At 51.1% G+C, this 11,863-nt stretch overlaps 1 protein-coding gene across 1 annotated transcript; it reads left to right on the forward strand.

Moving 5' to 3' along the window:
* The first annotated feature begins 2,344 nt into the window (after window positions 1-2,344).
* On the forward strand, window positions 2,345-5,312 carry LOC118620778 (UL16-binding protein 3-like). Its single transcript, XM_036247776.1, has 4 exons — window positions 2,345-2,543; window positions 2,767-3,039; window positions 3,712-3,868; window positions 5,204-5,312. The coding sequence occupies exons 1-4, from the start codon at window positions 2,345-2,347 to the stop codon at window positions 5,310-5,312; spliced, it is 738 nt and encodes a 245-aa protein (XP_036103669.1).
* Window positions 5,313-11,863: the final 6,551 nt, after the last annotated feature.

The following is an 11,863-nucleotide window of genomic DNA, read 5'->3' on the forward strand; positions in this document are numbered from 1 at the left end:
ACCACTCCCGTGGGGAATCATCACCCAGGCTGCCTCTGCTGTGTGTTGAAGAGCCAGAACCATGCCCTGCCCTGCCTGTGGTTGCTGGGTGGAGTGAAAGTGAGAGGATGTGGGCCCCACAGGTAGGAGTCATTGCTTCAGTCCTTTCTGTAGACTGGATTCCTTGGTGGAAGGGGCCATGAGAGACCCTGCATGAAGACACGGGTGTGAGCTTCGGGTGGTGCTGGTATATTTCTTGGGTCAAGATTGAGGCTACCTACCTTTGCATCTCATCTGTTCCATTTCAGTGCCAGAAGATTCACTTCTACCTAAGAGCACTCAGCCTACCTTAGCTAATGATGCTCATGCTCAGCAACTCTGATATCCCATAGCCAGAGGCCTCATCTCCACCAGGCCCTCTTTAAATGGTGTGGATTTCCCTGTGCAAGTGGCATGGCCTTTCTTCTGACCCTCTGAGTCTGTGATATGATTCTCCAATAAGATGCCTTGAAATCCACACAGCAATTTTTCCTAGTACAGATACCTCTGCTATTCCATATCCTGTGGGTCATAGGGCCCTAGTGGCAGGTCCAGCCACACTCATTCATTCAAATATGGTCTGTGGCTTTTTTCAGGCTACAACAGCAGGGTTGAGTAGTTGCAAAGAGACCTGTGGTCTGCACAGACTAAACTATTTAGTAGCTAGCCATTTAGAGAAAGTCTCCAAACCAGACTGTTATTAAATGCTATAGGATATAGATTGTAACCTTCACCCTTTAGGATTTACGGTTGATACTCATCTCCATCATTTTCTCCAGGATAATATACTGTTTTAACATTCTATTTAGAGAAAAGGGAAGACAGTTTGAGAATATTGTATTTAAATTTCCCTACTATGGTAGCCGTCAGCCAACAAGAAATTCATTAACTACAAAGATTTTCTATTTCTGTTACAAATCTGGGAAATGTGAAATGACCCCTGTATGGATCTATGGAGCAATAACACCTCTGTGTAGAAACAGGGCCAGGTGTGTATTTATTACCTGGCCCCATGGATCACTTTAGATCCCCGTGGATGATGTCAACTCACACAAGATAAATTGTGAGTGTGTGAGTAATTCTGCTTCCCAGTGTACACTCACCTGTCAATGGCCATATGGGTCTTAGGGGCAGGCCCGAAGGACGTTTACACTTGCTGAGGGATTCAAAGGTCACTTCTCATTGCAACCTGGCTTCTCCTTCTAGTAATGCGTTCTAGGTCTGAGAAGGGTCCATTCTGGAAATTGGGCAAAGGATGCAGTCTATTGTTGGGAGGCTGCTTTCAGCCTCCTGATTGTTCATCCTTGTGTTTTGCCTTTGTTTTAATGGATTAAATCCAACAGAAAGGTTGGTTGTCCACCTATTTTTCCTCTAGAATCATCCTGTTCTGTGAGCCATAGTCATAGCTCTGTGGGTGAGGCCCTGCTTCCTAATCATTCTGATGATCCTACTTCCTTTGCTCCCAACATAGAGCTCCTGTACCTGTGATTTATTATTTCAACATTTTCCATTCCCATTACTACTGGAAGCCATTTTGGGGAACGCGGAGTCCCACCACCTTTCCTGACCATCAGCAAAGTCATCAGTGGGCTCTTAGAGAATTCTGTGCTCTTCTCATCCGTTCTTTCCTCAGCAGCTCAGTAAACCAGAGTTTAGTTCAGGCTTTCTCATGGAGCATGGTGGATTGCACACTGTGGTGCCTTTTCATATCATATCCCTCCTGGCATATTCACTTCTGTGAGCCACCTGATCCCTCCCTCTGCGACCTGCCCCAGAAGTTGTGGCTTTTCTGTCACATGCACTGGAGCCACACCTTCCTCCAGGCTTGCAAGAGCCACCCTCGCAGCAGGTGCACCATCCCAGGGCTGTGCTGGAGCATGACCCACAGTCGTAAACTCCCCTTCTCCAGCTGGGAGGCCTGTCCACCTCCCCACCCCACTGTCATGCCGCTTCCTCAGGAGCAGCCCTGCATGCTCTCCATGTCCCCGCAGGGCACTGGCTAGTCTCTGGCACCTAGACCTTTTCTCCGTAGCCACCAGGCATGTCCCTGGATGGGTTATGGGCTGACTGATGACGGGTATTGTACAGAGAGGACATATCTGGAGATGTGTGGTTTCTTACCCAGCCCAGGCCTCCTGGTCCTCCTCAAGCAAGGGAGAGGCCAGGCAGGGTCATTCTTGCTCTGCCAGCCCACCCATCAGAGATGGGGGAGGGGGTGTTTTGGGTCCTTTTCTTCCAACCCCAGTTCTCACCAGCATGTTTTGTTACAGATGATCACTATCTTTACTATAATTTCAACGTTTCTTCTAACAAACAACCTTGGTGTATGGCTGAAGTCCAGGTGGATGGAAAGGAAATTTTTTCTTATGATTGTGGCAGTGATGAGGTCATATCTATGAATCTCCTGAGAGAGGAGGTAGTGACCACAGAAACCTGGAAAGAACAGACTGATATGCTGAGGGACGTGGGGAACTTGATCAAACAGCACCTGCCTGACATTAGAGCAGAGAAACACGCAGACAGAGGTAAGTGTGAAAATCCAGGTGCAGAGGCGAGCAGATTGTGAGCTTAGCAATATTTATTGTATTTGTATAAAGAAAAGTGGATGTTGGTCTGCTCCATGCAGCCCAGCAGAAAGGTCAGGGAGAACAAGGCAGGATTAGAAGAGTTCAGAGGAGGGGACACCAGGTGGGGTGATGATTTGACAAGACCGGAGGCTGACGTCTTCCCTACGGGGCCTGTGGGCAGGTCCATTCACCCTGCAGGTCAGGATGATGTGTCAGTGCAACGCCAGGGGAAGCAGCAGTGGATCCTGGGAGTTTGGATGGAACGGACAGAGGTTCCTTCTCTTTGACTCGGAAAGTGGAAAGTATACTGTGGTTCATTCCGGAGGCGAACATCTGAAAGAGAAGTGGGAGAAAGACAAGGACTTGACCAAGTACCTCACAGTTACCTCAAAGGGAGACTGCAGGAAAGGGCTTCAACACTTTGTGCCATGGAAGGAAGAGCTGGGGACAGCAGGTAACAGGGAAGAAGGGATGGAGTGGTTGTTTTTGGAGATAAGATTGACCTGCCCTTGAGGAATGAGTGTGAGTGTATGTGTGCGTGAACATGTGTGTGAATGTGTATGCATGCATGTGTGTATGTGAGTTTTGGAAAAAGTAATGCATCCACAGTGAGTTCCTGGGAGAATAACGACCAGCGGTGGTCCTGCCAACCCTCCATCCTCCCGTCTCTTCCTCACTGCACATAACCGTGCACACTCACCGTGGATTCTTGCTGACCACACATGAGGGCATCGTTCTGTTCTCACACCTGTGGCTTCACTGTTCTGTCCTCCCAGCATCACTTTTCTCCTTCGTCTCACCTGCTCTATGTCTGGAAACCCTTCAACACCACCTTGAATCAGCTCCTGGGGACCTCTCTGCTGCCTTCCTCATGTGTCTCCTCCTCTTCTGTCACAGCAGGAGTGACAGGGTATATGGAACCCTTGCTGCCCCCATTAGCTGTGTGAACTACAAGGGGACAGGGCCCTTCTCCTCTTTGTTCCTCCCCAGGGTCTGTCACAGTGGCTGCCACACGTAGGGGGTAGAAACTGTCTGCACTGTAGGAGAACCTGGGCAGAGGAGGGGAGGAGGGAGTCTCCTCAAATTGGATTTTTTACACAATATCATTCTTGTGTTTCCATTGCAGGGGCACCAATCACAGCCCCAGCCGCAGCCACACCAAGCACAGTCACACCTGAACTATCTGTGATTAAAGTGACAATAATAACTATCAGCGTCATCTTTGCCGTTGTGGTTTTCTTGGTTTTAATTTTCTTCTTACGCCGGTTCCTTCGCAGTAACAGGTACTGAGGGCAGAACTGGGTGGGCAGTGAGGGGCAGGTGGCCTGAGCGAGGACAGAGAAAAGTGGATTCCCAGACCATCCCCTGACCCCTCACTGCACTCTCTCCTCCTGGAAATTAGACCAGGAGACGAACACATTATGTCGCTTCATAGCAGTAACTTGACAGGCTCAGCTGAGACCTGCTGTGTCCTCACTGCGACTGCCAGTGGGAAAGGAGGGCCCCCAAGGCTTGAGGCCTGTTGATGCTGAAGGGGTTCAGTGATTTCAGTGCGGGCTCAGACTCCCTGCTGGGAGAGTCTGTGGGCCCAGTGTGGGTGGGTGGGGCCAGCAGGCTCACAGCGCATGGGCAGTACTCACACTCAGGTGGGAGCAGCATGGCGGCTCCATGTGAGGTGTTCAGGGTCAGGGGAATAGCCAGGGGACTAAGAGGAGAGGGGCCTGGTCTCACCCAGGAAGAGGGGAGGAAGGCCTTTCAGCCCCAACTCACAACTTTGGTTGGCTGTCCTTCCCCGTCCAGGTGTTCACCTGCTGAGCTCCAGGAGTTCACGACTGTGTTTCCATGGAAAGTCGCTTCAGTGACATCAGGTAAGGCAGCGGGCTAACTGTGGGGACTGTGCAGGACAAGGTTAGAGGAACCCAGTTCTCAGTGAACCCCTGGGATTCCTGGCCGAGCCCTGGTGCAGTCAGCTGGCAGCCACAATCCTGCCGACTGCACATCTGGAGCCACAGAGCAGCCTGTGCCTCGGGCAGAGGTGACTGGGGAGCTGGGTGGGGCTGAGCTGCTGGTGGAGTTGGATGCTGACCGCTGACTGGAGCAGGGATGGATGGGGCAGGGCAGGGACAGTCACTGTCAGAGTGGTGTGCTGAGACCAGGGTGAGGAGGGCAGGAGAGGGGAGGGGAAACAAGGATGTTTGTCTGAAACCCTCCCCAGTGGGAGAGGAAGCAGGATGCAGGCCCCTGTCTTTGGACAGGGCTCCTCATGGGGCTTTAGAATCAGGACTTCAGTGCTGGGAGCAGAACAATTCATGTGCACCTTGAGTCCTGAGCCCACCTCTCATTCACGGGACTTGAGGCTGACTGTCATGTGGTAAAGGAGGGAGGACCTAGGGTGGTAGTGAGAATTGATGGGAACTATATGCATCTCAGCGAGGGTGGGGCTTTGAGATGGATGTGATTGGGGTCCATAACCCCAGGGGAACTTATCCCAGGATTTCCTCAGCTACTGCGCCAAACACATGTTTCTTTTCTGATGGCAGAAGAGGCTGCTCAGAAGCTCCAGAGTGTGGTCTAGTTCAACACCTGCTCCTTCTGGTTGGCTGTCCTTCCCTGTCCAGGTGTTCACCTGCTGAGCTCCAGGAGCTGAAGACCTTACAGCAAATGCAGAGACCTCTGGAAGATCCTGAGGACACGGCAGATGCAATACCCATGTCCTTTATTGCTTGAGGGACATGTCACTGCTGCACTTTACCAACATTTGGTTCCATTTTACCTTGGTGCTACGTGTGGGAATTCTTGTACTTAGTCTTCTAACTAAGTGAAGAAGACATCCCACCAAAGAAAATTTTTCATCTTCTCCTTTGGTTGTGGAAAATGAGGTGACCTCTGCATCTGGCTTCAGTTCATGTCTTAGGTGACAGGTGCATGTTGGTGCCCTGTGGGAGAGATCCTCAGGCTTTGAGAAGATGGAGGAAGACCTTCTGTCTGTTCTTGGCCCCACCACAGAACAATCTGGGCAGGGTGGGTTACAGACTGAGCTGCTGTGACAGTTCTGTTCTTAATTAGCAAAAACAAATAAAAATAACTTTGCATTTTTTCAAAACAAATGCGCACACACACACACAAACAAAAAACCAGTGCAAATGAGGCTGAGAGAGATGGAGCCTGCTCTACTTTCAGGCAGCTCCTTTTAAAGGGCCTGTGCATGGACTTCCTTGGACTCACTCCCTCTGAGCTCCAGCACTGGGCAGCAGCTTGAGAGGATCCAGAGGCATATGGGGAGGAAGTGAATTGTCTGGTATCAGGGCAAGAGCTGGGGGGGAGGAGGGAGTGTCACAGCTTTCCCCAGACAGAAGTGCTGCCTGAGGCCATGTTCCTTTGAGGAGCCCTCCAGCCACAGAGCCAGCAGGCAAGCGCCATGTCTGAGATTCCATCATCTGGACTCAAGCTGTGTGCCCTGCCCTAGTGATGCTCTGAGGCCTCCCCTTACCCAACATCCAGGCCCAGCCAAGCTGTTTCCAGTGGCTTTTCCATATGAATGGCCTGTCTTGGCTCCTGCTTCAGATTTATCTAAAATTTCTGAAATAAGCAGCTTCTGGTCTCAGCATGCCTGTACCTCTCATACTTCCCACCCAGTGGCCCCAGGCCCAGCACTAGCAGTAGCCAACCTTGGGTCACAGCTTGGCCTTGCTTGGGCACCTCCAAGCCAAGCATTAGTAACAGTCTGATAAAGTAGCAGATCACTTTGTAGCTCATGATGGGTGGCCCCAGCACAAGACAGGCAGCAGCTGACCTTGGCCTGCATCTCTGGGGAGGCCCCAGATCCAGTGCACCTAGTGGACAGCTTCAGACCACACCAGAGCATGAGTTCCTAACCACCTCCCCGAGCAACACACTCATGGGGCAGTCTCAGTGGGGACCAGAACCCCACTGAATCAAGTACTGCTCTGTGGGGTTGACCCCTGCACAGCTGACCCTCCATGGTGAAGTGGTTGGAGGTCAGTGTTTGGTGGTCCTGGGGCCTGGTGGAGAAGAGGCCTCTGGCCATGGGATACAGAGCTGCCCATCCTGAGCTGGGCTTCAATACACTAAGTTCTTGGGGCACACAGGCCAGGGGTCACAAGACAGATGTGATTTCTCCGGCCCTAAATGATGTTACAGGGAAAAAAGATGCAGAAGCAGGGACTGATCCTGAAACCAGAAATGTTGCCTCGGCAGGACTCTCAGCTCACACCTATGGCTTCCTGCGGTGTCCCTCCTGGCCTGCTTGGGGCAAGGGATCCAGCCTGCAGAAAGGAGAGAGGAGCAGTGACCATACCTGTGGGACCTGTGTCCTCTCACATTCACTCTATAAAGAAGAACCCTGGCCGGTTTGGCTCAGTGGTAGGAGCGTCAGCCTGTGGACAAGAGTCCGGGATTGGTTCCCGCTAGGGGCACGTACCCCTCCCCCCAAAAAAAACATGTTTAAAAAAAAGAGGAAAAAAAAAGCCACAGGCCAAAAAGAGCTACTCACACATAGGAAGGTTTTAGAGGCAGGAGGGTTCATGGGGACAGGTGGAGTGGACAGTGAGACAGTGTGCTGAGCTGGGGGAGCAGAGTGACTCAGGAGGGGAGGTGACCTGAGTCTGGGGAGTGAGTGCCTGGGGCTGCCAGCTCTGACCCCCTCAGAGCCACTGGGAAGGTCCAGGTCCCCAGCAGTGGGCATAGTAGAGGGTCTGCCTGGGAAAGCAGTGTGAGCAGAGTTGGGGCAGGCAGCTGTCTGTGGTTCCTGACCGTTTGTGAACACGCCCTGTCCACCCCAGGACCCCGGGCTGGGAGGGAGCTGCGGGGTGAGGTGGGGCATGAGCAGAACTTCCCGCTCTCACCCCTCCCTCCCATGCCTCCGCCCCTTCCTCCAGCTTCACTTTTCAGCCCAAGTCGCCTCTTTCCGTCCTAAGCCTTGCCTGGGAGGGGACGACCAGCCCGGGCATCGCGCCCAGGAAGAAACGCCCGCGGAGGGAACTGAAGAGGGGCGGCAGTACCATCCCGAGGAAGGTTCCCCAAGCCCCTAGGGCACCAGTCCGGGTCCTGGTCCTGGTGGCCCCGCCCCGCATTTCCGTGGGGACTTCACCGCCAGCCGCGCTCCGCTCCCCCCAGGGACAGTCCAGTAGCAGAAGCGGGACCATGAGCACAGGGCCGAGCTTGGTGCCCACAGACCCTGCAACGGGACCTGGATCCCGAGGGCGACCCAACTGGGGCGCGGAGCCGTGCCCAGGAGACCCGGGGAGGGAATGAACCCCGAGTGTCGACCCCACCCGAGAACCTCCAGGATGCCCTCCCCAGGGCCGTCACCTGCTCCTTAGAGCAAAGTTCCCGAACATCTCAGACCCTTCTCCTCCCGCCTCCAGGCCCCTTCCTCCACCCCATTCTCCTGGCCACCCACCCATTGCTGTCCATCTCCTTCACTGATTTCCCAATTCTTACTTCTTTTCCTAAAAGACCCAAGACTTTCATTCCTGGGAAACGTCCGTGTTAATAAAAGGAGCTGAAGATGTTCCTTAGCTGTCCTGTCATCAGCGATGTGTTTCTAGTAGTTTCTATGCCTGTGGAGCCCAAGGCCTTTTGTTGACTAAAGTGATTCCTCTTAAGAGTAAGGTTGGGGAACTGAGACCTGAGTTTATATTTCCAAGCTTTTCCCTGCAGACAAGAATTGAGAGACCTGCAGTGTGTCCTAGAGACCTCTGATAAGTTCACAAAGCACTTAAGGCTCCAGTTCTGCAAATGGGGTTTTAACTTTTTTGGCCATTTCATCCTCACACTTGCTCATTCATTCAGGAATTCACATGTCAACCAGCATTTAAGTTGTGGGATGTCCTCTGGGGATAATGATCCTAAACCAGAGCAAAACCATGGCCTCTTGGTTTGAGGAACCCTCCTTGTTCAGACGGCCCTCGTCTATGGACTTATTTCCACCAGACAAAGACACTCAGGTGACAGAGAAGTGCCTTGGACTGCAGTGCATGGCCCACCTCTCATCAGGAGACACCCGGACCCAGGACTTCAGGGCAGCACCATCAGGAGACCTGTGGGAGTCCTCAGCCTGGACAAGCTCGGGGCTACTTGCACTGTCTCCTCATTTAATCTTTTCATTTTTGCAGGTGATCTTTCCTGTATTATAATTGTGAAATGTGCAAGGACAGAAAACAGCCTTTCTTTTTGCTTGGATATTTCCACAATTAAAATAAACCCTGGCAATTAAACATGGAAATTGCTGGCATCTCTAAGTCCATACCACTCTTCTACTCATCAATAGAATATGAAGACTGAGCTTTGCCAACCTTCTCCCTGCAGGTGTAGCCACTTCAGGATGATTCACACCAAAGAGCCTCTAACAAATAGAACTTCCCTCCCTCACCCCTCCCTTCAAACAAGTCTCCCTTTTCCAAACTCTCTGTAACCCCCTGAGAGAAGATTTCCCTTTTATACTCTCGGTAACTTTCTTTGCTCCAAAGCATGTTTGACAGGCCAGAGAAGACATGGTAAGGACGCCTCCCTGGCCCATCTGCGGACTGTCTCCTAGAAAAGAAACTGGCTTCTCAAGGAGAAACCCTGGCATCTGTTCATCTTCAACACAATCCCCTCCCTGCCCCTAATTGCCATCCACCCCCTGAAAACCCAAATAACAAGCAACTCACCATATCTTTTGTTGCCCTGTGCCATGTGGCACCTGGCCCTTTCCCTGCCTTTGGGGAAAAGTAATAAACTTCCTCCTCCTTTCCTCCACGTTCTCTCATTGTGAATTCTTTCACAGGCCTGCATCACCAGCCAGACCCTGACCACATGCATGCATGGCAAGATGAAGAAACTAGCACAGGGACATGCCTGAGTGTCACCCAGCTACTTGATTCCTGTGTCTGGAGTGAGAGCCCCATCCATTAAAATAGCTCCTGGGGCCAGTTCCACCAGCTCCCGGGGTCTGGTGTGACTGAGGCAAGTACCTTCCCTCCATCATTCAGACATTACTGGGCATGGGGCTCTCATCCTGTACTATTTGGTCTTTCCCCTGCTCCTGTCCAGGCAATAACAACTGGGTTATACAAGGCATGGCTCCCACCTGGCCTTCCTGCCAGGCCTCTAATGCCAGCCTGTTGCCTTCCTCCTGTTCTCCCAGTCACTTGCCTCCTTAATTCAGCCTTGTGGGTCCAGGGTTTAAACACAGGCGTCTGTGCCCCAGCCCTATGCATGGAGCATCTTGTCACAGAGATCACCAGGATCCACCAAGTCAGTGTCCTGCCCACTGGCATGTGTCTCGTCTTCCAAACCAAACAGCACAGGCCCCTCCTGCATAATGACTCTAGCAAATCAGTCCAGAACCTTCTATAACTTCTATGCCTCTTAACTCACAGAGTTTGTCCTTATCCGATGTCCCTCAGCTTAAGTAGAGAGAGGCCTAATGTAGGCTCCCTCCACTTGCCCACAGCCCTAGGACAAGGGGGACTTATGGTCACTTGGACTCACTGACTTCACTCAGCAAATGTGTGTGAGAGGAGGTCTCAGCCTGTGTTGCTCATTTAATGGGGAGAATTCTCATTGGATGGGGGCAGGTGGGACTCAGGATTCTCTGGTCCTCACCCCAGTCTAGAACCACCCCTCAGCCTTGAGCCACTGGACACCAAACCCCCCCTCTTTTCTGTGCACAACACACACTATCATGATAAGGGTCAGGACGACGATTCATTAGGGGTGGCCAGAGTGATCCTAGTGATGAACTGAGTGGTGGTGGGGTTACAGCCATGGAGTCAGGATAGTTTGCCATAGGTGGTCATGTTTATAGTGAGACCCACACGTGAGGAGAATCCTCCCTCAGCTCCTGGTCCCGGAGGTCATTCAAATGATCTGATTGAGCATCTAACAATAATAGTGTTAGATTATTAGACTCTGTTTGACAAAGTTCACAAAGAAACACATTGTATTTCCAACAACCACGTGAAATGTGCAGCTCAGTTATCCAAGCCCCTGTCAGCAGGTGTGATGTTCTGACTGTGGACTAGGGTGTTATGAGACAGGAAGGGGAGAGGAGATGGTTCATTTAGCATGCAGACATGTGATAAGTTGGTGAACTTTGAGTGAAGGGGATTGCTCTCCATCATTGGCCTTAGGGTATTGGAGATTTCAGGAGGTGAAGGGAATGGACAGGGAAGATTACACACACACACACACACACACACGCACGCACACTCACCCCTGACTTGCAGGGTGGATCTGTCTCGGAAGAGCTGCAAAGCCCTTCTCTCTGGTTTGGTTACATGAAGCCTTCAGCATCGCAGTGAGGGTCAGGTCTGTAACAGAGAGTGTGCACCCCTCCCATTCCAGGCCAGCGCTGACCATGGAAGAGTGAGAAGAGTACATGGGGGGATGACCAACCTTTGAAGAAACAGCAGGACCTGTATTGTATTTGGTGAGCTAGTTACGTTCTTGCATCAAATTCTGAAAACCATGTGTTTCTTAAATTCCATTTTTTAAATAATGGTAACACCTTCTCAAACAAGCACAAAAGGTACGGAAGTTGTACAGACAACTTCTTTTCCTGAGCCATGAAGGAAACTATCATATAGGTGTCCCCTACTTTTCATGATGTCGTCTGATGCCATGTATGTTAGTGTGTATCTCCTTCAAACCAGGACACTCTCCAATATCACATCAGTGCAACCACCAACACTGATTTTACACCAACCCCTTAAGCTGTTCAACCCTCAGACCCCATTCAAGTTTCAACAGTTGTTCCGGTAATGCTTTTTTGACTCAAAGTAACTGATGAATTTAGGTATTTTTCATTCCCTTGATATACTGAAGATATGGGTTATGGGTTTTACTTGCCCTTTCTGTTGGTCTGTCAATTTTTAAAATATATGTGGGTAGATTTAGACTCATGTGGCTAATGTTATTGTAAGTCAGCCCATAGTCCTCAAATATATGTATATATGAAAGTTTAAGAGTATTTTTTTTTTTTTTTTTTTATCCTCACCCGAGGACATTTTTCCATCTTTTTGTTCAGGTAGAGTGGGAGGGAGAGAGAGGAACAGAGAGAGAGAGAGAAAAACATCGATGTGAAAAGAACACATCGAGTGGCTGCCACCCGCACAACCGACCAGGGCCGGGGACAAACTGCAACCGAGGCACGCGCCCTTAGCGGGAACCGAACCCGGGTCTCTCTGGACCGCAGGCCGACGCTCTAACCGCTGAGCCAAACCGGCCAGGGCTAAGAGTATTTTCTTAGACAGTTTGGTTAATTTTTTTTC

This window comes from Molossus molossus, unplaced genomic scaffold, assembly GCF_014108415.1.
Source record: "Molossus molossus isolate mMolMol1 unplaced genomic scaffold, mMolMol1.p scaffold_m16_p_8, whole genome shotgun sequence".
NCBI classification, from domain to species: Eukaryota; Metazoa; Chordata; class Mammalia; order Chiroptera; family Molossidae; genus Molossus; species Molossus molossus.

Bases quoted from the DNA above. Each gene is read 5' to 3' on its own strand.
- LOC118620778 (XM_036247776.1), top strand. From the start codon at position 2,345: ATGGCTGAAGTCCAGGTGGATGGAAAGGAAATTTTTTCTTATGATTGT. The intron at 2,544-2,766 runs GTAAGTGTGAAA...GCCTGTGGGCAG, and splicing joins AGAGAAACACGCAGACAGAG to GTCCATTCACCCTGCAGGTC. The intron at 3,869-5,203 runs GTACTGAGGGCA...TTCCCTGTCCAG, and splicing joins CGGTTCCTTCGCAGTAACAG to GTGTTCACCTGCTGAGCTCC.